Genomic DNA, 25,635 nt, shown 5'->3' on the forward strand with positions numbered 1-25,635 from the left:
GAATATAAAAAGATTATAGAACAGTCACAAAATCTAAAGCTAAATTTGATTACATTTGTATCTATGTATACAAAAAAAAAACAACTAAATGTTATCAAATTGTGTCAGTCTAAAAGAAAATATGTACTTTTAAAACAATAGTTTCACAGGATGCAGATGTTAACAAGTGCACAAGCTGTGCATTGATATTTGCATTTTTATTTTATAATATAATATACAAAACCAATATTTACCCAATGTTTTCCCATAAATTAATTATTATTTTTACTTTTTGTCATTATTAACATATATTGGGCTATACTTGTAAACAATTCCTGTCAAAGCGATACTATTCTTCAAACTTTGTGGAAACATTAGTTTTGTGTATAGAAACAATATTAATTGTAATAAAAATAAAATAATAATTGTATAGACTCATCTAATATATTATCTTGCAATTTTGCAATAAGTAGAAAATTTCTTGTATCAAACTGGCCAAATGTTGAAAAAATATCACTTGATTACAATTTTGAATGAAGTGCTTTATACTTATTAATCTAATAATTGGAGCGTAAATCAGTCTAGACATTCTCCTATAATAAGCTAACACAGTACAGCGACACATCCACTAGACCTACAAGCTATTACTAAATAGATTACAGTTTTCGATGCAATTCTGTAAATGGTGCTATTTATATGATTGCAACCAAATATATTTTACTTTAGTATTAAAAATTTAAGAAAAAAAAATTGTACCTATTCAGATTTCAATCAATGTTAGAGTAATTATGGCTGTTGAATATCAGACCTGCCCATAACAAATAAAGAGAATAATATAGTGGCCAGTGTATTGCTATTTTTAATGAGAAGTAACTTTATATGTATTAAAATTTGTGTCATCTTTTTAACATTCCAATTATGAACAATAGTAAATATTTTTAATAGGCATAAGTTTTAAATAAATTATACAAATGTATAAAAAAAGAATGTTGTGTAAAAAATTTATAAATGCCATAAGGAATAAAAGTGCTCAAGTGGGCTTTAAAATAAACATAACCCACTACTTTTCTTAAGCAAATAACATTCTTTTTTTCTCATACATATATCAAATTTAACTTTTAGTTATATTTTACGAAATGGTTAACCAATCCTATGATAATTTTCTAAGTACAATAGAAACCAGTCCAACAAATAATTTACGAAGAGTATGGCACCATAAAGAAATATCTAAAATTGAGCATAAAGAATTCACAAAGAGAATTCGTAATATCGAAATAATTATATGCGTACAATCCCCTACTGCAAGTTCTAGAGGTCGTATCACCAACGAAATTAGGAATTAAAAATTAAAGTTAACTAAAAAAACATTTCCTGTCGTACCAATATTTTCTCCTGTTGTTCTGCCATAACTTACAGTCAAATCAGCTTGGAGTCGTTTTTCGTTTGTACTTTGTAGTACGTACTACTAGCAAATTAGTTTTTTTTAGTTCTTAATATTCAACATAATATTTATTAAATATTAATCGGGACCTTTCTATCTTCACTTTAAAGCCACAGATGACAGTGCGAATCTGTTCCTTCCGGTTTTACTCACTGAGAGATTACAAATGCAGAAACGCCTCCAAGCTAATTTATCTGTACGAGCTCACCTCGTACAGGATATTAAGGCATTGAGTTTTTATACTAATTTACCAAAGTTAAAGTTATAAATCTTTACGTACATTCATTCTGTAGACAACTTAAAAATCCGAGTTAAGCAGATTGCGATCGTTCACGTTCCTAGTTTAGTTACACAAGAAACAAAATATAAATAAGTATTTAATTCACAAGAACAAGAATTTAGTAAATGAGTCATAAATAATTTTTGAAAACAAAAATCTGTTCAATTTCTTATATCAGCATGGCAACACAATGCCCGAACACCTATATTCTAAATAACATGAATCAAATTTCTACAACACCAAATTGAAAGTGTCAAATTTAAGTTTTTATTGCACACAAAATAATACGCATAGTAAATAACACAAGTCTTGGAAGTTTTTCTTAACACTATCACAGAGAATAATTGTAGGAAGTGCGGAGCATGAAAACATGAATCTGGTATACCTAAAGCTCCATTCGCCTAATTTTTGGTGTATCGCGATCGAACTATACCTTATATTTCTAGTCTAAATCTAGGATACATTTTAGCAAAAAATTTGGGCGCTGTATATAACAGCTAATTCTTCATTACAGTACTGGGCGAGAAATATTGCCAAACAACACTGAAAAGAGACAATCTTCTAGTTACGATTTCGTGGATCATTTTGTCATTTACAAATTCAATCACTATTCAAGCTATTTTTCTGCTGTGTTGTCTCTATGATTTTTTTTCTAATTCTCGAGGGTAGATTAAAATCTTACCTACAACTTGACTTCTTAAGAGAGACTTTATAGGCTTCAATTACTCAATTTTAATCTTATTATTGTATTGGCCATGCTTGTGTTATTGGCCGCTAAATCAAGCCGATATTAGTTATCTGTTTCCAACGGTCGATATTTCTCACCAAGTACTGTCTTTAGTTCACGACATTTTCCAGTATCAAAACTTGGCCATAGTGGATTTAAGTTCAGCGCAAAAATTATCAAAAAAATGCAGTTTTAGAATATGTAGCGAGGTATTTTGTTTAAAACCTCCTATGATTTATAAAAAAATACAAAAGCGGAGTAGATAATAAATTCCGTATTCCTAAATCTACTAACAATAAATACGACTTAGATTCTAGAGAGCTATTTCTGTAACTTAGGCAGTGATATAAAAATTATTATGGATTTGCATTGCTTATACACAAGTTTTTCAGCTGCACTCAGAGTGGTTTATTAAGAGTAAAGACTATTTAAGCTGTTATGTTAAGATGTAAAATTACGAAAGATCCAATATATACTTCGGTAACTAATCGGGCTGAGTTTTTAATCCATCTTTAGGAATAATATAATTAACGACTCTGAGTACCACAGTTACACTCATTATTAGGGCAATCAATGTCATTCAAGAAACTGTTTGTCTCCAAATATGATGGTACAGTTAACAATTATCAACCTAAAGACAATGTAATAAAGCGTCATTTGCAATAAACTGTTACATGGAATCGCCATGTCCAATGTATGACAATGATGGTCACAGTCTTTTTGGAATAATATGATTATATTCATTTGGCACGTTAGACATAAAACCGAAGAAGTACGAAACTAGTTGACATTGAATAATACACAACTATCAAACAATCTGAATTTTCGTTTGCTATTAACGTCAAGTTCCCTTTTTTTTTTTTAAATAACTCAGTCCTATTTCACCGTTATAACCATAGTACTCATCTGTCAATGACAGAAAGAGACGAAAGAGTATTTTTTTATAGTACAGGGTGAAAAAGGCAGAAGCCTCCTCTGATATTAAGTGATATCGCCACCCATGGAAACTCGATGACAGAGCCCGTGGCCGGCCTTTAAAGAATTACTACGCTCTTTTCTTGAAGCACCCTAAGTCGAATCAGATCGGAAATATCTCGACGGACAGCTGACAACATATTTTTTTTTTTTTTATAAACGCCCGAGCGTTTGAACCGAGAGATCATGAACCGAGTTCAAAAAGTGCAATGGAACTGATTCAGCTTTAATGAATTAAAGAATCCATATTTGAATGATCACGTATCTTTATGAATCGAATCTAAAAACATATTCTGATGTATTATCGAAATAAAACAAAATATTTATAACATACATTGTCTAAGTAACAATGGTTTATTATTCCAGGTCAAGTGACTTCTATGAAGCGTTCTTCAATAAGTTTCTACTACTTCACTATTTCTATAGTCTATGCTAAATTACTTTATTTAAACTGAATCTGCGCGTTTGGTACGTCACGTTGATATAATTGTTTTAATATTTCCTTAATAATGTTTTATCGATGTCAACTAGAATCAAATTTCCGTGCATATATTTTCTGATATTGTAACGCCCAAATGTGAAAGTGAAATAAACGCTAAAGCTAAAATGACTACACGCGTACGACTAAGACCCGAAGGCGACTACCTCTACGCTTTCTTGCTTTTACCCTGCAACGAAATATATTAAAATTTTATACATATAATCAAAAATATTTCTTTTTTACGGTCATAGTACAATTCGCTGTATATTGTTTCTTTCATATTTTTTATACAGAACTGGACGAACTGAAGAAACGACAAATCATACTGTTCGGCACCTTGGTATGTCAACAAGGAAGGGAACCCCAGCGTGTTCACCATGTTTGGATTAACTAATATAATTATTGACTCAAAAAATCTGATTAGCAGAAGATGATAAGATCATTCAGTAATAAAAGCATATACGAACTTCCCCCCCTGACACCAAAACCTTACCGTGAAAGTTCCTAAGTAAAATAAAAATACCATAATGAAACGATGACACGCTCGATTATGATTGGTCAATCATCTCGACCAATAACAATCACACAGCACAAACATACAAATAAGCCAAAAATAAAGTTTTCTCGCCTCTCTTTACTTCGTAAGACACGAGAGTAATAAGGACAGCACACATAGATATGGTTACGAAAAGAAATACATGTACGAGGTTTTAAAAATGAACATTACCTGTGTGATATAAAGGCGTATCCTATCTGATCATCTCCAGATACTTGTGCTTGTGTTTCGTCAGCATTTCCGTTACAGTGACCAGTTTCCGTATAGCGGGTTGACTTTTCGACAGAGTCTGCAGCTCACTTAGGTGAGACACGCAAATGTGATGAATTGTCGCCAGCTCTTTGGCTGTAATTAAGAATAATATACAGAATGTTATTCAAGGATATTATTGTGCACTAAAAAACTTGTTTCTCGTTGAATGAACTCGCATGATCATGATAAATGAACTCGGGAATGAGTCTCGCCCTGATCCTTCATAGTAGAAAACAATTAGTTAGGGTACGCCCGCTCTACGCCCTTGACTTGCGAACTGGTAGTAAATGTAAATTTAGAATCAATTTAACATCTTTTCTGTTGACGTTCATAAGTTTACTTGTTTACCTATATAAACCTATATAGTTCCAAAACATAGCTATTACATTTTTTAATGTTTTTCAGAAGCACTGATGTTTTAAAGATATTTGCTCGGAGAAGATTTTTTATTCTGTGGTCATAGATCACATTCATGCATATATCGAGTGTTTCATATTTTAATAGTGCCTTCATGATTTCTTAATGATTTAATTGCTTTTCCTATAAAGTACTATTCTGACCTATGGCCACAGTTTTAAAAGTGTAACTGATAAAAATATACCTGCATACTCAGAAGTTATAACAATACAAATAAAAACGTACCTATATCGAAGTTATTGTTAGAATTCGTCTGTACGTTTCCCGGGTCTTGAACTGAGCTGAGTTGATCCAGAAATACGACCATCCGTTCCTTGTTCTTCAAAATGAATGGATTCACAACTTCCATATATGGCTCCTAAAAATATTACATATGTGTAACAGCACTTATTGAATAAAACTTAAAGTATTGTTCGAGGCCTAAAAGAATTTATGACTTTGCCTTGTATATAATGAAATGGCCATTTAAATAGATTAACCTGGCCAAATGTTGAAATTGATTTTTATAATATAACTTTTCTGTATAATTAATGTTAATGAGAAAAAATTAATGTTTTTAATTAAATCACCAATAAACAGAGTGGATCAAAAAATGATTTAAATAATAGGTTGGAGAAAAAGTCTTTTCGCATTATAGTATGTATGAACTAGTAATAAAATCTCTTTGGCTATACTATTTTTATCTGGTTTTGGTATAATTACAGTTTAAATTTTAAAGAAGATAATTCAAAATTTAAATTAGGAAAATGTGTGATTTTTACTTATTTTTCCTACTGTCTCAGAGTGAATCTAATGAAGAGATTTTAAAATTTTACTACAAAAAAGGTAAAAATTAATAAATAATCTCTGAATATAAAAAAAAATTAAAATGTATACAATTTTCTTAAATATATGTACTTAGATACATGAGAAAACGGTATCCTAATTTTTATAGTGATCCCGACATGAAAAAAGTTGATAAAAAATAATAATTTAAACACACCAAGTTATTAACTATGAAAATCCAGTTTATAAAACTATCACTAACTATTCTTAATACCTTAGCCCCAAACTCCACGAGATTAGCAAGATTCTGTAGACATTTGGCGACCATGAGTAGTGACCTCTGGGCGTGTGGTGGTGGGGCGGCACTTAGAAGGCCCCACGCTCGGGGCTCCACTAGGGCCGGGCATATAAGGCGAAGGAATATGAAACCTGTATAGAAACATTTTAGTTACAGTTATTTCAGTGTATACAAATATGACATATTTAATTAGAAATTGTAATATATGTTTAACGTTGATTTATATTAAAAACAATTTGGAAATACATACATAATCCATTGTAATACATACACACAATGTGTATAAATACAGACATTAATCGCGTTCCTTAACTCGCCCTAATAATCCTTACTGAAATAAAATAAAGAAAAACGTGTGTGTACTTATGTACACGCGTTAGAAGTTATACTTCTTTAGTGTAACAAGATAAAAATATTTTCAAAAATATTATTTTACGTTTGTAAAAAAAAACTACACTAACAATAGAAAAACTAAAATGTTTTTTATAGCTAACTTCAGGGTGTCGGTTTCTGTGTCGCGCATCGTAAAAATTTACTCTCATCATTTTACCCTAACGCGCCAAAAGAAGTATAACTTCAAAAATATAAAGTGATTTATACGCTATTGCATTATATCTGAAATAAAATTTCGTAATGTTACGTTTTATTACCAGAAACAACCCGTGTTCGGACAAATCTCTCATTGGGCCATTTCGCGACGGCTGCGCGCTGCAAACAGCCGCACAAGTAACGGATAGGCCGAGGACACGCCTCGGGAGACGTGAATATTGATAATGTTATCTGAAAATAATTACATATATTAAGTGTGATCCGAAACACTAGCATATGAAAAAGTATTCTCGAGGCAAATACATTTGGCATCTTTGAAATGCTTTTACGCTGTGCGAGAATCCGCCTGGTTCTACACCTTATTCACTTAAACTATATTAGTCTAAATGCACTCTTTTAACTAAGTCTTTCGTCTCTTTCTGTCAAATTGTGTTTACTCTGTGAGGAAAGGTGACAGACAAACGCCTCAACACTTGTGACCCAAAAGTAAATACTCCATAAAGAATCGAAAATTACAGTTATGAGAAATCGTATCGTTATTTGAAAAATCTAAATAAAACCGTCTACCATAGAAAGGAGAATATGCAAGCGGTGCGGCAATTCAACATCACTTCAATCTTGGTAGAATGATAACACGACCCCATGCTTCCCCAACAGTGACATTATAGGTGGGAGGGGTTTATGCATAGGGCTGTTATAGCGAGCCCCACACTCTGTGCGGAAATGCATTCCCTTCATTATAAAAACGTGGCGCTTCGTATAGTCCGGTCAATCTACACATTGCAAGCTACGAGAATTACCTAGCTGCAACTGAGTAAACATGTTCAAAATACAATTAAAAACAACTTTTCAAAATTCCCGATCGTTAAGTGGAAAAAATGTAATTCAAGGTCATGAGTCAATGCCCACTTCCATTTGCATCGCTTTTATCAATTTCAAATTGGAACACTACCTCAGAGGTGGCGTGGAAACGTGTGCATACAATGACGCTTACAACTTTTTGAATCGTTTTATTTCAGAAGCGGTAGCTTTTAGGAAAAAAAATATTGATTCCTTTTTTATAGATAATTTTATGATCTACAATTTTTGTCTGAGGTAATATTACGATAAAACCTATTTTTGACCTTGAGTAAATTTTAATTTACTTTAATTTCTAATTTTGAAAAGTTGTTTCAGCTTGATGGTAATCCTCGTAGCTTCACTCTTGGTTTTTAACCTAATTTGACCGGACTAGTAGTCTTTATCTAATTTTAAATTACAACCTCATGAATTAATCTCACCTGGTCAAGAGTCAAGAGCAGAAACTCAGCGTTGTTACAGGCATCGTCGGGCGAGTCCATTTTAGTTGGATTCAATTCCGCTGATTGCTTCGCGTCTATTAACTTCTGCACTGTTTCGGATATCGCCGCCTGTACATATTATGTGTAAGTCCTATTGTCAATGGGCAAGGGGCAGACACATTTCTACGTCATTGATTGTCTTTTTAAGAAATAGGTCAGCTAGTTATAAAATAAATTTAACAAGCAAATTAAAATTTCACCAAATTCGCAAATTTGTTCTTTCTTATCCTATAACTGTATAAAAATGTTCTTAAAATATATGAAGGTGTTTGAACTGTTTCAATTTTTTTATCAAAGAAAATACTAATAATAATAATAATACTAAAAGTATCGTATTTTTTGTATGGAAGCTGTTTAATTCGATCCTTAAAATTAGTCGCTGACGTTGTAAGACAATAACATTTTTTTTTAAATTATGTATTTTATGTGTTTTTTTTAAACTAAATATGAAATTACCTGCAAGAAAGGTTTACACAGAGCATGCATAAACTCATCCAGTACTGCGGTGGCGAGAGAGGCGCCTCTGAACAACGCTCTGTGATCCGCTTCACGCACTACTTCAGCCGCCGATAATTCATGGGCCAGTTCCGCACCGCGACCGCACTCGGAAAAGGCGTGAAGGACCGCTAATAAAACATAATTGATGATAGACTGAAGATTGATTACAATAATATAGAAATTTTACCTAAAAAATAAAATTTGTATTATGTTTCCTAAGACGTCCGAGGTCCATTATGAGAGTACATCGTTTCCTTTTCCGCCCAAATCGCTAGTATCCGACCTTTTCCCACCACGTGACACCGCCGCCAGCGCCCGGCGTTTGAAACTGGAACTAACTTTTTATTGCGCTAAAGCAAGCCGCCAGAGTTCTTGTTCATTGTTTGTCTCATAATAAGAGAACCAGGAAGAGCTTGTTTGGGACCTCGGACGTCTTAGGAAACATAATACAAATTTTATTTTTTAGGTAAAATTTCTATATTATGTGTTCCGTTTGACGTCCGAGGTCCATTATGAGAGACGTGTTTGTTATCTCCTGGTGGCTTGTAAAGTTATATATTAATAACTAAAAAACGCAACAATGTGATTTGAATTATTTATATCCGATAGAATCATGATGAAATAAACAATACAAGCTAATTAAAGCCTAAGCTTTAGCATCATTTAATAAACATAATAACAAAAATTTTATTGTTTATAATGAAGTAGAATACTTGGCTAATCATTAAGCGGCCGAAAGTACTGAGAAAGAGACTTCTGATTGAGTCTCAGCATTCTTACTATTATTATCTAGATTTCGACAATAATATATCTTTAATGTACTTTCATGACGCCAATTTGCCTAACCAAGAATATCATTTATGTTTCTAAAACAATTTAGCCAAGCAACAGCTGATCAAGTACCCCGAGATGCTTCGATACCTGATTCCAAAAGGGGTTTCTTGACCCAGCCCCCAAAAATTGTGGGCGTAGCTGGTCTTACAGGATATCTGGTTGTAATAAACAAATTTGTCAAGGAGCCTCATCTATTATTAGAGACAGTTATGAGTGTCCTAAGCCAAAATAAGGGATTTAGATGCTTCTCCGGGCACGATAAAAACGTCCAACTTGACTGTCTATACGTTCCTGTATCTGTTTTAAAACCGAAACCCGGATGCAAAGTGATGGAATCACCGTTATCAATAAAATGCTGAGGCTCGAAAAAGCAAGAGAGTCTCATGAACTCTATGCCCAGAAGCCAATAAAATTATTGTGGCTGTGTGTTTCGAGCTAAGAAATAAATTTTGCTCATCTAGTTTTAGGCTTTTCAAATAATTTATAACTTTCCCCGCTTCCCATACTGGCAATTACTGCGCGATTGGTCTAGCTATAGATAGGATTGAGCTAGCGCTTTAAGGATATGTTTTACTAATTTATTAAATAAAATTTTAACATCGCTTAGAGCCTCACAAATTGATGCTATGTCAGATTTGTGAACTAAAATAGATATAGATCTATTAAGATAATAGATTTAGATATATAGATATCTATGCCAGATGATCCTTTATAAATAGGTTTGCTAAGAATCTAGCTACATCAGGAGGAGCCGGGAATCGACAGTTTATATTACTATGTTGACACCAATTTACCCATTTATACCAAATAGGGGCATATGTTTTCCTTGTTGATGCTCTCAAACACGACGAAATGTTTTTTGTCTCGTGTTTTGCAGCCAAAATCAGCCACGCTTCCAACTGTAATTTCTGCCCTTGAGGAGGAGGTTGACCCGTTACGGTATTTATCAGGGTTTTGTTTAGATTCCGTATTGGTAGCGAGGGTGCAAGTGCTCGGCCTTTCAAATCCGGGCGCCAAAAAGGCTTCCTCCACCTGGGTGCTATTATTATGAACTTCCCTTGGGATAAGTTGAGATGGTGCAGCACTCGAGGTAGAGGAACTGGCGGTGGAAATATCCACGCTAGCTCGTAACGCCAGCATTTACTGAAGGCGTGGTGAAGCAAGTGTTGGAGTCTAATAAGTCTAGCGACACATAACTTGCCACGACAAGAGCCTCTCGTGACGCGAAAAGATCTATTTCGGGGGTTCCCGATCGTCTGAATATGTCCGTGGTTGCCTCTTTCAAGAGATGCCATTCGGTGCCCCTGCGATTGCGCGAGAGGTAATCGGCTTCCACGTTGTACATTCCCGGCAAGGAAGTGAGGGATAAGTACAATATTCAAACTGTCCGTCAGTGCCAGAAGATCTTTTGTCAATTTTAACAGCATTTGGGACCTTGTTCCTCCTTCGTTTTTTATGTACGATACAACAGTTTTGCTGTCGCTTTGCAGGATTACCATCGAGTTCTTTAGGACTTTGGATGTCAAAGAGATTGCTGCTACCACAGCGTGCATCTCCTTTAAATTGCAATGCCACTCAATCTGACTTTGAGTCCAAGAACCATTCAGGGGTTTGTTGTTGATTAGCGCTCCCCATTGTAGATCCGAGGCATCGGTGACAATGTAATTCACATGCCTTGTTTTGAAGTGAATCGGTGTTTTGTGACTGAGGTTGTGCAAACACCATACCATGTGATTCACCTCTGCAAGAGAACTCGGGCAAAGAGGAGCTCTCCTAAATGCATTGCTGTGTCGCTGCAGCGTTCGGCAACGCAACCTTCCCCGGTGGGTGATGAAGGTCGCAAAATTGAGATACCCTAAGAGGCGTTGGGCCTGCTTGAGGGTCCAATTTGCCGGCTGACAAGCGTGTTATCAGGCACTGACGAATTTTGATAACTTTTTACGGGTAAGGACTTTGCATTTGATAGTGTGTCCCACGTGATACCCAGAAAATCGATCGACCTCGTTGGAGTGCATATCGACTTCTCTCGATTTATGGTCCAGCCCAGGTTCTTCAAAAAGGTCATGGCTACGAGAACCTGGGAGTTAAGAATTGTTCTGTCCTGGTGGACCAGTAAGTAATCGTTCAAGAAAACGATCACTCTTAAGCCCTGACGGCGTTATAGCTCGGCTGTCCAATTTGTCACCGAAGCAAACATTTTCGGAGCTATGGCCAACCCCATAGGTAGACAAGTCATTTGAAGGAGCCTTCCCTCGTAACTGATACGCAGAAAGCAACGATGTTCGAGGGAAATCGGTACATGATAGTAGGATTGCCTGTGATCCAGCTTCACCATCCAATCGCCTTTTTGTAGGAAATTTGGCATTTGGTGGTGATGAAACAGATGAAAAGGTTCTGGTTTCATGAACCGATTTAAAGATTTTAGGCTGAAAATGACTCGATTTTTCCGTTCTTCGTTATTTTGAAATATGAACGATATGATATGATAGATATGAACGACGGAGTCAGCAGTGCTGGCTCCAGTATATGGTCTCGAATCATGGTATGTATTTCCAAGGAAATCGAAGTTGAAACAGGTGTTTGCAACTTTTTTAGGATTTAGGACAGTACTAATAGCGGTTTTCGATTGAAAGTTATTCGAGCGGAGGTTATTAATTTTAGAATGGAAAAAGGAGGTTTTAATTTCACCCAATTTTTGTGATAGTTCCTTAAACATCCGCCCGAAAAGCCCATCGAGTCACTTATGTTGGTATTTATTTGGATTGTTATATTTGCGTCCCCCCTTTTGATGTGAATCATCTATAACCGCACGTAAAACCGATTTCTGGTGACAAATGCCGTGGCGATGCCACGCTATATGATGGTATATATACAGTCTATATGCAGTAGTGTGTACGGTGTATTTCGAAGTCACTGATTAAACGAATTAAGTAGTCACGTTTTGAAATAAATTCGTAAATTTTTGTATTTAAATGAAAATAAATGTTTATTCAATAAATAGTCATCGTTATTTTAACAAAATAATGTCGATGTTTCACATCTGCCAGGCGTCCCGTGACGGCTCACATTTTTTATTTTCGTGATCATCGAAGTTGTGACTCTGTTGTCCTTGTTTTGAGTTGTATCGGTTACCAAGAAAGGGCTTTTGACTAACCTGAGACGTTGAAGCTACAGGCGATTAAAAACGTATGCGTGATTTAACGCGTATTGTTTTAGATTGGTACCCGCGAATTCTGTCAATTTTGACAATACTACCAACATTTTGTAAATATTTAGATAATTTTTCAGGATTAAACATGTACTCCGAAGAGGGGTGGGAATTTTATCTAAATCTTCTATAACATGTTTTTAAAGTTTGACCAAAACATTCTTGCAATTTATTATGTATAGAATTTAAATTAAGAACCGCGTTCGGCTGAAGACCACTAAAACGCTACGTAACGCTTTATTGATAAACTCATTTTTAAATCGGTAAAAGCAGGAAAAGCAACGTATTTCTTTTGTATATCAATATAACGTACACAGTTCAAATCAGAAATGTAAAAACCTCTGCATTGAAATTAATATTATAATTTATAACTCGGAGGTTCTTGAACCGACACGTCTAAATGAGCAATATCATTAACTACAGCCGCATGGTTCAAAAAAGGGTCGTGTAGGTTTGCATTATTAGATTCGGTCACTTTATGTAACATGCTAGACGACGCAGCATAATTGTAAAAAAGTATTATTAAGGTGACTTACCAATTACTGCGACAATTGCTCAAACCTGAGAATAATCACGTGAATTACTGCTGTGGCGGCGGTTCTTCATCCTCTTCACTCGTACTCGAACTTTGCGAAGAACTCGGCTTGTCAGAACTTGCAGAGACAATATCTCCCGTGATATGAGACGGCCTTGTAAAGCGCGGGTGAGGCACGTTTGACCGCGTAGCCAACACATTTACACCGATTTTAGCACTTTCATTAGCCATTTTATATTTTTAACGTGAAAACCGAGTTAACCATTTTACGAAATAATTATTTCCACTTTGAAAATAAATTTTAGGTCGATATAACTTTGAATATACTGATTCGTTTTTAAGTGTGCACTAGCGACTGTGCAAGACGAAAAACGACGCAACAATGGACAAGAACTCTGGCGGCTTGCTTTAGCGCAATAAAAAGTTAGTTCCAGTTTCAAACGCCGGGCGCTGGCGGCGGTGTCACGTGGTGGGAAAAGGTCGGATACTAGCGATTTGGGCGGAAAAGGAAACGATGTACTCTCATAATGGACCTCGGACGTCAAACGGAACACATAATAATAATTTTAAGAAAAAATATTTTTTTTTAATATTTTTTTTAAGCAAGCAACGCTCTGTGAAGAAAAGTAACGGGTGTCGAACACAGAAGGCTGACAGCCAACATAAAAAAATAACAAAAAAAACGGGCACAATTCTGTTCCATACGGAGAAAACTAATAATAAAAGCCTTGTATTTCAGATACTTTTCATTTAAATTTCTATTATCTCATTTGAATTTCTATTATCTCATTCATTCGGTATCTGTGTGCCCTTTTTTACAAAGGCCTCCTACTAATCCCGCTACGTCCCACTCTCTGCCATGTCCACCATATGGTCCTTCTAAATTGTCTTCCTCTTTTGCGTATATTGTACCTTGGGCATCAGTTTAATACTTTATTGCTCCACTTTTCTGTTCCTCTCGCAATGCCCATTTTCTCTTAAGTTTATTTTCCTTGTGACATCTGCTATCTTAGTTATTATTCTCGATGTATTCTATTCTTCTCTTCTCTATACATCGTCCCATCGATCTTTGACATAATTGTAGTTTTGTATGCTGCACCTTTGTTGGCGCCCAAGTAAGTATTGATAGTGCCAAGGAATACGGCACTTCAAACCTGACGTGATATTACAACAAGTACGATTTCTACGATAAGGGATTTCGACGTATCGGTTAGGGCTTCAAGACAGGCATGAACTTCAGTAATGAAGACTACGAAGAAGAAATGAAAAATATACTAACATGTAGCCAAAGGTTGTCTGTCCGTCCTGCACAAATCAGCGAGCGCCTTAACAGCAGGCAAACCCGGTTCTAGAAGCAGTTGTCGCAGTGGGTTGTATTCTTCACGAGGCATTACTAGTTCTTGCATGTATCTGTAAAAGATAACCATGAATTACAATAACTTCTTTAGAAATGCTTTTCGGAAATCGTGAATGCCATATCAAATATAGATTCCTTTGAAATGTTGCCATCTATTACGAAGTTGGTATTTCATAATTGGTCACTATACTCAAATTTTCCGTCACCACAATAATGAAAAAGATTGCTGGAGTCCATGAACAAAGGCTCTACCAACTCGTGAATATCGAGGCTTTTCAACTTCTTGATACCACGGGCCTAGTGAGAAGATTGAAAAGGACAACCCCATTCGAATTAGTATGAGTGCACGTTAGTCTTACGTGCTATACAGTGGTAAGTGGAAAAAATTTGTACACAAGAACTGACTGTCTTTTTAAGACACTTTCTTATATTAAATATAATTTTTAGTAAATTAGGTTAGTTTTAAATTACTTATTGGTTTTAATTTAGGCTAGCCTCTAGATCATAAGTATCGATGTTAAATTATGTCTTGTGCAAAAACTATTTATACAAGAAGAAAACTTAAAATTTCAATATGTGGCTGGCGACCCTGATGAAAAAAACAATTGAAAAGAAAGATCAAATCAAACTTTTTTTTAATTTCATGGATTTTGACATACGGCAAGTTCGAGCGAAATCTCCTTCCTGAATCTTATCCTCATTACTTTCTCTACCAAGATCACAGAGACAGACACACGACACATCAAATACTAAACCCAGTTTTTCGAAATCGCTAAATAACAAGGACCTGCTTGAAGTCTCTCTTCTCTCTCGCTCTTTATATCAAATTAAAGGTAAAAACAGGGTGAGACATAAGATAGTCATTGAACAGAGAGTACCTTATACGCAGTCTTAGTGAACCCCATTCACCTATTGGAGTCATTCCCGCTAGCGGATACCACTCTTCAACTTCTTCGCCATTCGCGAGATTCGCCAATTCTATCGTCAACTCAGCAACCTAAAATTGAAAAATAGTATTGAATATGGAAATCTCTACATAAACATGGTCGACACATAAAATCCAAATTCGACTTGAGTGTCCTTCAAGAAAAGACGTACCAATTCTTAAAAGGCAACCGACGCACTTACGAGCCTAGGCTTTATCACTTAACATCATCCTGCCCGTTTGCTATTTAATAAAAAAAGCAAAAAAAAAACTAGAATATTTGTTTTGTCTCGTTGTGTATCAAAAATAGATATTATAATTGGCGCTAGAAATTAGATACTTTTTTAGTACCTTTTCTAGCTCGCGAACAATATTTTCATCATCATGGTATTATAATTTATATATTAATTACTAAATACTTTACTACACACATAACAATAAATATCGTCGTGCTTTTTTTCACATAATTTACTAAAAAGAAACGCAGCAAATAAATGTTTAAAAACTAATCAAATAATTATCGATAAAAAACCTGAAGTGTAAATGAACTAGAAAAATCTTAACCTACCTCAGATTCCTTTCCTCTCTTTCCGGTATTATGCACAGTAATAGTGAATGCGGTAACGTCTGGAGGCACATCACTGGAACATATAAAAAAATGCTTTACAATTTACGATAAATTTAGTTTTTCTAGAGCATTATCTGAAGATTTAAACGGGAATTGAGGTTGCAGCAGTGTTAATCAGCTTTTTGCTGTTAACAACACTGTTATTATAGTTCGATACTTAATATGAAAAAAATATAATTTTAATGTACAAAGAAAATGAGGCGTAGCAAATAACAAATACATTAGTTCGCATAACAGAGACGTCGGTTCTTTTACCGCACAGACTCTTAGATTGAACGGAATTTAATAAACAAAATTCTTAAAATTTCAATCAAATTCCAAATTAATGCACATTTTCTTCTAATAGGGCAGAAAATTTATATAATTTTCATAATAATAATCGTTTTACTACACAATTACTAATTATAATAAGTTAAAAGCGAATGATAGACCCAATAGCTACATTGAGTTTAGGTTTGGTTTAGCAATTACAGTATTGCTTTTTAACCAAACACAAGCTTCCGCCAGTGTATCACGTGTAACTTAGTAAGATTTTTTTGCTACAATCGTTTACACATCTTACTGAAATAGACCTAAACCTTCCAGGAATCGCAATATCTCACCGTACAAAAATATTTATTTTTTATTAGGAACCAACACACATAAATGATAAAAAAATTTAATAAGTATTAATTTGCATAAGTAACAAAAAATAATACGTACTCAAAGACAAACTCGTCATCCCAATGCGGGTCGGGCGATGGCCGCGGTCGCGTACGTGCGACGGGCGCAGCACCCAACGCCAAGCGTAAGTACGGACGCGGCGCCAAACGGGCCGGCAGTCGGTGAGCGGTCACACAACGTACGCGCAATGCTCGGAGCCATACCACACGAGCTACCTATTGTAGTAAGGTATAAAAAAATTATAAAGACAGATTGCATCGCAGAGCTAGCGGAATAAGTGATTATTCCGTTATTGTAATGCGTTATTGCCCTCAGATTCGGGACGTTATTTCTTGTGCGATTCATTTAATACAAGAAATATATAGAGAAAAACTACATACTACAACAGAGAAACATTTGTTTTGGAAGTTGTTAAAATGAAATTCAAATGAATGGAATTGATATGGACAGAGTTTACCCACTGTCCAAATTAATCTATAAACATATAGATAGTAAAGAGCTCTTTTTTGCCTATCTATAACATTCATGTAACAGTTTCATTCAGAAATAGCTATAAATTAAACTATTTATTGTTAAAATGTTTTCAAATGTCTCTTGGCCGTGTACTAGATGGGCAATAAGGCAAAAAGTTAAATAATTATGCAAAATGTTAAGTTACAAAAGGATTTTGATATCAGTACAAAATAAAAGATTTCACTGAACGAAAACAGAATTTCTATATTTATCTCAATCTCGAACTAAAACATCGACAGAATTTACTTGACATTAGGAACTAAACTAACTAAAACTAAAAGAATTACTAGAACATAACATAAAACGTACACAAAAAATCTTACTTTAGACTGATGCTTGGCCTGCTGTGGTACACACAACGGACGCAAAGCGTCCAGCCATCCTCGTAGTTCGGTTGCGGTGGACGCAGCGAGGAAAGTGTGCGTCGAGAGACACGGCAGCGCCCTTTCCACTAATTGGAAACAAAATTCACGCTCCCATAGGGACTCGTGTACCTAAAAAATACAATATATATTGATTAAACGGCAATAAAGAATGGGTTGGTTAGAAACTCGAGATACAGTGAGAGTCAAAATAAAATAGTATAATTTTTTATTACTGATCGTTTGTGGGGCCGAACGTTGTTCAGCCACTAGCACGTAGGTCTATACACGTATTCATTTCAGTGCACGTGTATTAAAGTAATAGGAACAAAAATCAAAAAGGGGACCTCAGATCCAGGAAAAAAAAGGGGGGGGGGGAGGTTGGACCCGAAAATCAACGTGTGTTCGGAATATCAAAGCAGAAATCTTGTGCCAAGACAAAATTGAAATAGAAATTCTATAAATAATAAAATGTGGAGTACTTCACTCCGTCGGAGGTCATGTACTAAAGTTAAACATAATGACATGGACTTAATGGACGTAATGACAATAAAGGCATTTTTTTTAAGCTATTGCATAGCTTCTATCGCGGGACTCGAGCGTGGAGACCGAATCCAGAAATTCCGTAACAAAAAAACCTTACGCGTTAGAGCGGGACAGAACGCATACTGCGTGTTTACATCTCTCTGACGAGATCGGTGCAGCCGGTGCGCGTTAGAGTGAGACTGACTATATAGGCGAGTTAGTCTGAGTCTGGTAGAGTGGTAGATTGAATTAATTTATCAAAGAAAAAACTTGAATATATATCAAAGAAAAAAAATACTGCATAAATAAATAATTATAATTGCATAAGTTGAAAAAAAATTATGCAATAGCTTTACCGCGGCAGTCCCCGAGTTCCACACGTTTTTTTTTATATTGAATATTATATAAACGAGTTTATTATTCATTTTACCTGATACAAATAGGCGCACGACAGATCAATCAGCCCCTTCGGCTTCGTACGTTTAGGAGAATCGTAGAAGTACAAATGTGTGTCCGTCCCCTCTTGGAGTAGGACGAAATAGAGCGCTTTCCATTTCTTAGTGGCCTTATCCGACTTCTTGTGAAGGTATCCCTGATGCTTGATCCCCTTCATCTTCTTCAAACCAATCTGGTCCCTACATTCTCGAAGCGTGGCGTATATCTTCTCCGCTGCAGCGCCTGTCGTGTTCTGTTGCGGTTCTATTTGGTGGCCCTCGGCTATAAGCTGGAGAAAATTTCAAATAAATATACAAATGGCGTATTTAACCGATAAAACAATTGTTTTGTTTTGTAATAGGCTAGGTCAAACAAAAGAAAGAAGCACTGATACATTTAACACAAAGAATTACTTTTTTGAAGTGAAACTTAAGGCGCATGAGGGTAATTTTTTTAAAAAACGTCACGAAGATGTGCAGAATTTTTGTCGAAGAAAAGGGAGACAGTGATTGAGACATATTGAGAGAGAGTTAGAAGCGTGAATTACCTTACAGAAATTCTATTATTAAAATTAAAATGTCGTTAAGAGAATTTATGAAATATTAGTATTTTATATTTTATGCAAAATAATTTATCTCAAATGACGAATTTTAAATTAAAATGCCATGTGTTTTAGTAGCGAAGAACAAACTATTTTATTTTTTTTATTAAATATTAACAAGAGTTAAAAATTAGTTTACCAAAGAAGTTTCACTTCTGACATGTGTACTTTGTAACAACGAACTTTTTTTTCTATTTTGCTACAAATTATATTATTCTATACAAACATAATATAACGAGATGCTATGAGTGTTTTTACCACCTTAATTTTAACAATTATGATGCTTAAACTACTATTGATAATCGAAACAAAATAAGACTTAAAAAAATATCTATTTAGAATTTTAGACAGAAACATTTAACAACCAATGTACTTTTTTTCTAACTAAGTACACATACTCACAAATAATATATGCGGAAAAACTACTTACTGGCTGCCCAAGTGTATGTCCTTCAACAATTTGTTCCTTCCTGTATCTATTAATCACTGCATCCAAACATTCAAAGGTCCTCCCACCCATCAAGTATCGAACACCTTTCTTCTCGATTCTGAACCTTTGAATCTGGTTATTGATGTGGAAGAATAAGGAGTAATCGCCTGGTGAGTTATCTGAAGGCCTATAGAGGGAATAAATAGACAATATATTAGTAAAACATATTTTTGTTAAACGTATCTATTTCTTTCTTTTTTGGCATTCATTTGGTTCATCAAAGTCAAAGTTAACATTATTCAAATATTTTTATAAAAAGCGCGATTATATCGTCATTTTATAAAAAACAACAAAATAGTTAAAATATATAAAATGGCAAATGGGTTAGGTACTTGAATTATTATTAAAAGGCCGGCAACGCACTTGCGAGCCCTGGCAATGAAAGTATCTATGGGCGGCGGTATTACTTAACATCAGGTGAGCCGAGCCTCCTACCCGTTTGCCCCGTTATATAAAAAAATATATTATAAAACATGACAGGTTATGCGTGCCGAGTCTAAATGTAATTTCCCCCATGTAAGCCTGTGTAAATATGAAAAATATATGTCATACTTACAGTGTAAATTCTTTATAACGAATTTGAAGGGAACGAGCGTTTTTATTCGTTATAAAGATGGTTCGTTCGTCGTTCGGGAGGGATGAATTAATATATGGGTAATGGGTTAAACCAAATAAATAAAACAATTTTTACGTTATAGAGAGTGTACACTGTATTTTATAGCAATTAACATTTCATTATTTCGCTTATATTCTATTGTTGTACGCTAGTGGTTAATATAGAGGAAAACAAAAATCCTCTACTGGGTGACTAAAATACAATTTATTATCATTTTAAATGAAACAAACCTGACTAAAAAGCTTCCAGGCCCAGCTTTGACTAGCATATCAACTGCCTCACTCTTAGTACAATTAGGGTGGAACCAAGAGAAAACAGTATTTGGGTCGATTGATGGATCCAGGTCTTCAACCAGCTCCCTGAAGATCATTCCTTGCTCTCCCGTCCTGGAGGATATTAAACAAGTTGCTAGTACTAAACGAAATTTAAGTTAAGGTAATCGACGCTATACGTAAAACAGTTAAATATTATATTATTTTTCTATGATTGAAGTACAGACTCAAAAACTACTAATTAAATTTTAAAAATCACTAAGAAGGCTTCAAAATTAAGCAGTTGCGCTATTTTTAATAAAGATCTCTTCTTGTAATCAATAATATAGAAAATACCGACTAGTTTAGTAAAGAGAAAGAGTGAGAAATTGTCTATCATTTATAATTTATCGTACTTATTACATATACGTACATCGTATTTTGCAACCCTAAAGGAAAACTTAGAAGCCATTGAAATCCTGCTTAAGACCCCTTATTAGCCAAATCTTATTGATCTAACTCGTCTTTACGTAGTAAAAGTCATAATATGAGTCTGCAATTTGAAGTTGTAATTCGTTGTAATTCTCTTTTAATAAAAAATATATAATAAAAAATTTACCTAATTTCTAAAATTTGCTTTGTACATTTCAGAGCTTTTGTGTCTTAGGTAGGGTAAATGTTCTGTGTTTTATATATAATAAATGGAGAATCGGGAATGTAATATTAATTAAATACCTATCAAGTAGTAATTATAATCAACGCAACTTCTTTTCATAGTTTAGTGTTGAGAAACTTTACGTAAAAGCCTACAAAATTACTGAAAATCTTTCGCGATATAAGACTTAAGAATCACGGCTATTCAAATACTACAATGATATGTCAAAGGCCGCCTTAAATATACCTGTGTGCAGTGACCCATAGCCAGCCGTCTCCCATGTCATTGTGTACGAAGAAAATATCGCCCTTCTGAAACGTGAGCTCGTCCGTGTCTGGCATCTTGGTGTAGGGCAGGATGGCGACCACGCGCTAGTGAACAAACATTATTCATATGTATAATCTGTACGAACTTTTAATTATAGAAAGAAATATTACAGCATTAACGAGTACCAACATTTATACCATGATTATGATATTTATTCCATATAAAAAGAAGGGTAAACACTACACACCACATACTGTATAATAACGCCGTTATTGTTTTTAGTTTTAAGATATCTTATATAGCATAGGGAATTATATATTATAGTTATAAACATATTATAAGAGATTTAACATTGAACATTTGTAAAAATAAATTATGTGATTGCGCAGTGATTATGAATGCTTACACTGATCAGTTTTAAAGACATATTTTAAGAAATCAGACATTTTAATTTTTTTCTTAGCTAAAAAGCTTAGCAAGCTTTTGCAAGGCAAAAGAAATTGAACAGGTTTCGAACAGACTTTAGAATACGACAGTGTGCATTAAATATGTAAGTACCCGAACAAGTGAGCACTGATTCTTAATTGAACTGAAACTTCAATGAGTAGAAAATAATAGGATTAAACAAAATGTGATAAACTTTTAAGGTTGATGAACTTGGATATGTGTTTAAGATTGAAATAAGCATACCTTCTTATCATTTACAGGTTCGGGCGGTGGAACGGGCTCAACAAGTCTTTCACGTTTCAACAAATCCGAACAATGGCTGTAGAATCCAACTAGTTCCGTGAGGGAATCGAATTGACGACCCCCAATATAGTAATCACCGCATACAGCTGTTATGCTATAATAATTAAATAAAAAAATATATGAGTAAAATCTATTACCGCGACAATTATTTAGGCTAATTTAAAAGATGGTGATTTCATATGGATAGATCAAGTCATTGATAATCTACGGTACCACTATAGGTAATATTGAGAAAAATTGTTATTGAAACTAAAAACTATGACCTACTATCAATATACTACTCACCGAAAATGATTGATCCCAGTACGTCCAAGATAGCTTAACACATACGATCCAGGTTTTCGATCACTTTCTCGAACTAAAAAAAAATATCTCTTTACGGTATAAAAAATTATAGAATACAAAATGTTGGAAAAGTTATATTATATAGATTCTATATAATCGTTACATAGAGTACACTCTATGTAAAGACACTCAAAGGACTGTGCATATTTTGACGTTACAAAGAATTGCCCTTAAATAGAAAGAAGAAAAATCTGTATTAGAAAAAGAAAAAGTTTATTTCAGACTAATGTTAATAATTACATAATAACAATTGTTATTTGAACGCTATTGCGTATAGTCTGTTATTTTTGCCTGACGTGTTTTGCTGCAGAAATTATGTTGTATTTTTTTACTTTTTTTATTCATATCTTGCGATATTGAGACATCTTCGTGATAAAGCACGTGCAAGCAATCCCAGTTTGTAAACAAAATAACGAATTTCTTAAAAAAAATCGGGACGTATGATGCCGACAGTCGAGTTTATTACGGGCTAGGACAAAAAGCGACAAAGGAACGTACACAGTGCTGCAGTTTTAACTAATTTCGGCAACTTAAGAAATACTTTTGAAGTGAAACTTCTTTAGGCGCATGAGAAAAATACACGCTATTGGTTGATGTATTTGTTTAGTAGTTACATATTAGAAATTTAGATGGCAATTCTGTCGCATAACGTCTTGTGCAGTAAACTTCTAATCTTATATTATCATTAGCACATAGACAGTGTGAATATAGATATACAAATACATGGAGTGATCATATACTGGTACACGATCATCTATTGGGGCTTTTATTTTATAGTAATAATTAATTTACAAAGAAGTTTCACTTCTGACATGTGTACTTTGTACGTACGCAATTTTAATATTTAATTGTCGTTATTAAGGGTGGGTGTTATGCTATGTAGAGTGGCGATATTTTCATTGTATGGTAGTTAAGCTAAACCAACCAAAGCCGAGAGATTTCAACGCTTTAAGAGGTTTGTTGTTGGATCGAGGGATGTGACATGGAGTTTAATTGTATAAGTTAATTTAATACATTTGCAAATTTACATGCACACATTTTAAATGACAACTAGGAAATTAAGTTACTTTAATAATAATCAACAGAATCTTATAATCTCATTAATTAGTTATCAAATCTGCAAATTCTAATTGTTTAGTACCCAGAATATAATTTATTCAAAGAACATCTCACAAATATAATTAGAAATATACATGTTAATTAACAATGCTAATTTAAACATTCATACAATTACTAGAAATTAGTGAATGGAACAATATTATATTAAAATTAAAGCTTACTTTCTTTATACTTTAAATTGTTTGTACTGGGTTCCATAATGTTAATGGACCACATTTTGTTTTCTCGTTAACAACTATTCTTTTTCTCAGTCATATTTATATGGCAAAATTGTCATAAGTTAAAAACTTTTATCTTTAAAACATACAATATTAACAAATACACAAGAATTTCATTCTAGTAATAATTCTTTTGTAATTCTATACTTTTGTAAGTTACTATAATTTTCTGTGGGAATCTGTGTTACCTAGCTATTGTTCATTGTGATATGAGATAGATTAACACAACTTCATACTATAAAAATTAATGATAAATTAAGCAATGTTATTGACACCAATATGAAAAAAAAACCTTAAAAATTTTCTAGTTATTCCCATATTTACATTTCTCAAAGTTAAAATAGGTTTGCTTATAAAATTTTAAAAACAATTACTTATTATAATTATACACCATACAGTAAGTTATGTCAAATATCTAGTTACAGTTTACAGAATTTAAAAAGAAATATTATGTATATGATAGCAATAAAACTACTAAAATGCCTTTTTTTTAAATAAAATATCATCATTATTGACTTACCCAGGTAACTGCCATGTTTTCCCGTAGCCCACAATCTTTCTTCAGAAGTATATCTATCAAGCCTGCCATGGTACCACTCACTTTCTGGAGGAGCCAACACTGCTTGCCTTTCTCCTGGTGACCAACAGTTAGTTACAACTAAGGTAGTATATATATTATAAGTAGTTTTTTTTAGTATTTGTTTCTTTAACATCTTTCTAGAACCTTACTCCTAGAACTAAACACAATATTGTCAATATTTTAAGTAAAAATATATTCAGGATTTAACTAATTCAATTTATGAGTAAAACTATAGATGATCGCAGAATTGGGTCTACAAGTTTTTTATTTACAGTAAATGTAAGCCAAAACAGTAACGAATAATTTAAAGATTCTACATTCCTACCTTAATAGATTCCCTTTATTGGTAGATTGCAAATTTGAGTAAAAATTAACTAACTATATTTATTAATACCATTAGTGCTAGGTCCGTCAGCTTCGTCAAGCTCTAAATCAGCAGTCAACTCAGCAATATCGCCGCCGCCGTCTTCGGACTCCGTAGAGGGCGATCCTAACTTGTCCTTGATAGGGGGTCCAATCGGCGCCCCCATCGCTCGTATCAAATCAGCCATTTTTAACTCTTACGGATATAACTTTCGAAACGCAGTCTAACTTAACTATAAAACAATCATTATTCATTTATAAACATAAGAGTAAAACTTTCATCGATTTTATTGTAGACAAGGTTTCTTGTTGTCGGTCCCCGAGTCGCTCGAGCTTCGTTTGAAACCTGAATATAATACTCGTCTAGACTGCATATATAATAGTAATAACGTCGCTAAACATCACGATCTCCGACAATTAAACTCATCGGTGTCGTTGATGGAACAACTACTGTGAAGTTATATTTAGTTTCGACCTTTTCAACGCCCTAACAAAAATCGTATTTATTTAAAAATCTTAAATCGTGGATACACCGTACAATATACAACGCAAAATTATGTTTAGAAATTCTGTAGGATATGACAGGCGACAGCTACCCAAGATATTTGGAAATGACAGCTATCTAAATGTCAACGTATAAAGTTTATCAACAGATAAAAAAAGTTTAAAAAACCATATCTCTCACATTACTTGATAAATTTAATATTCCAAAAGATAAAGCATTAGTCATATATTCATTTGTAATGATTTATATGTATATTTTAAGTGACATAAAATAGTAAAAACTATATTAGAAACCTTTCCTTATTTCATCGGTTAAAATAAATCTTCATAAAA

General features: G+C 34.0%; 1 protein-coding gene across 2 annotated transcripts; it reads right to left on the bottom strand.

Moving 5' to 3' along the window:
- Positions 1–1,482: 1,482 nt before the first annotated feature.
- LOC125050387 (ras GTPase-activating protein 1) lies at positions 1,483–25,380 on the bottom strand. 2 transcript variants are annotated; one of them, XM_047650220.1, is made up of 20 exons: positions 24,830–25,380; positions 24,376–24,489; positions 22,459–22,531; positions 22,114–22,267; positions 21,403–21,527; positions 20,481–20,636; positions 19,575–19,761; positions 18,539–18,832; positions 17,545–17,715; positions 16,748–16,923; positions 15,986–16,058; positions 15,371–15,489; positions 14,415–14,545; positions 8,517–8,686; positions 8,001–8,129; positions 6,822–6,951; positions 6,136–6,302; positions 5,334–5,466; positions 4,611–4,784; positions 1,483–4,070 (listed from the first exon to the last, which is right to left on the bottom strand). In XM_047650220.1, exons 1-19 carry the CDS (start codon positions 24,984–24,986, stop codon positions 4,633–4,635), a joined length of 2,811 nt encoding a protein of 936 aa, XP_047506176.1. In that variant the 5' UTR covers positions 24,987–25,380; the 3' UTR covers positions 1,483–4,070; positions 4,611–4,632. The 2 variants fall into 2 exon arrangements, with proteins under 2 accessions (XP_047506176.1, XP_047506178.1); XM_047650222.1 differs by having other exon boundaries at positions 6,148–6,302; positions 24,830–25,379.
- Between the last annotated feature and the right edge of the window lie 255 nt (positions 25,381–25,635).

Source organism: Pieris napi, chromosome 6 (genome assembly GCF_905475465.1).
Source record: "Pieris napi chromosome 6, ilPieNapi1.2, whole genome shotgun sequence".
NCBI lineage: Eukaryota > Metazoa > Arthropoda > Insecta > Lepidoptera > Pieridae > Pieris > Pieris napi.

Bases quoted from the DNA above. Each gene is read 5' to 3' on its own strand.
- LOC125050387 (XM_047650220.1), bottom strand. From the start codon at position 24,986: ATGGCTGATTTGATACGAGCGATGGGGGCGCCGATTGGACCCCCTATC. The intron at 14,546-15,370 runs GTACTCTCTGTT...TATCTTTTACAG, and splicing joins TCACTAAGACTGCGTATAAG to ATACATGCAAGAACTAGTAA. The intron at 8,687-14,414 runs GTTAGTATATTT...ATGTTTTATTAG, and splicing joins CAGACAACCTTTGGCTACAT to CGGTCCTTCACGCCTTTTCC.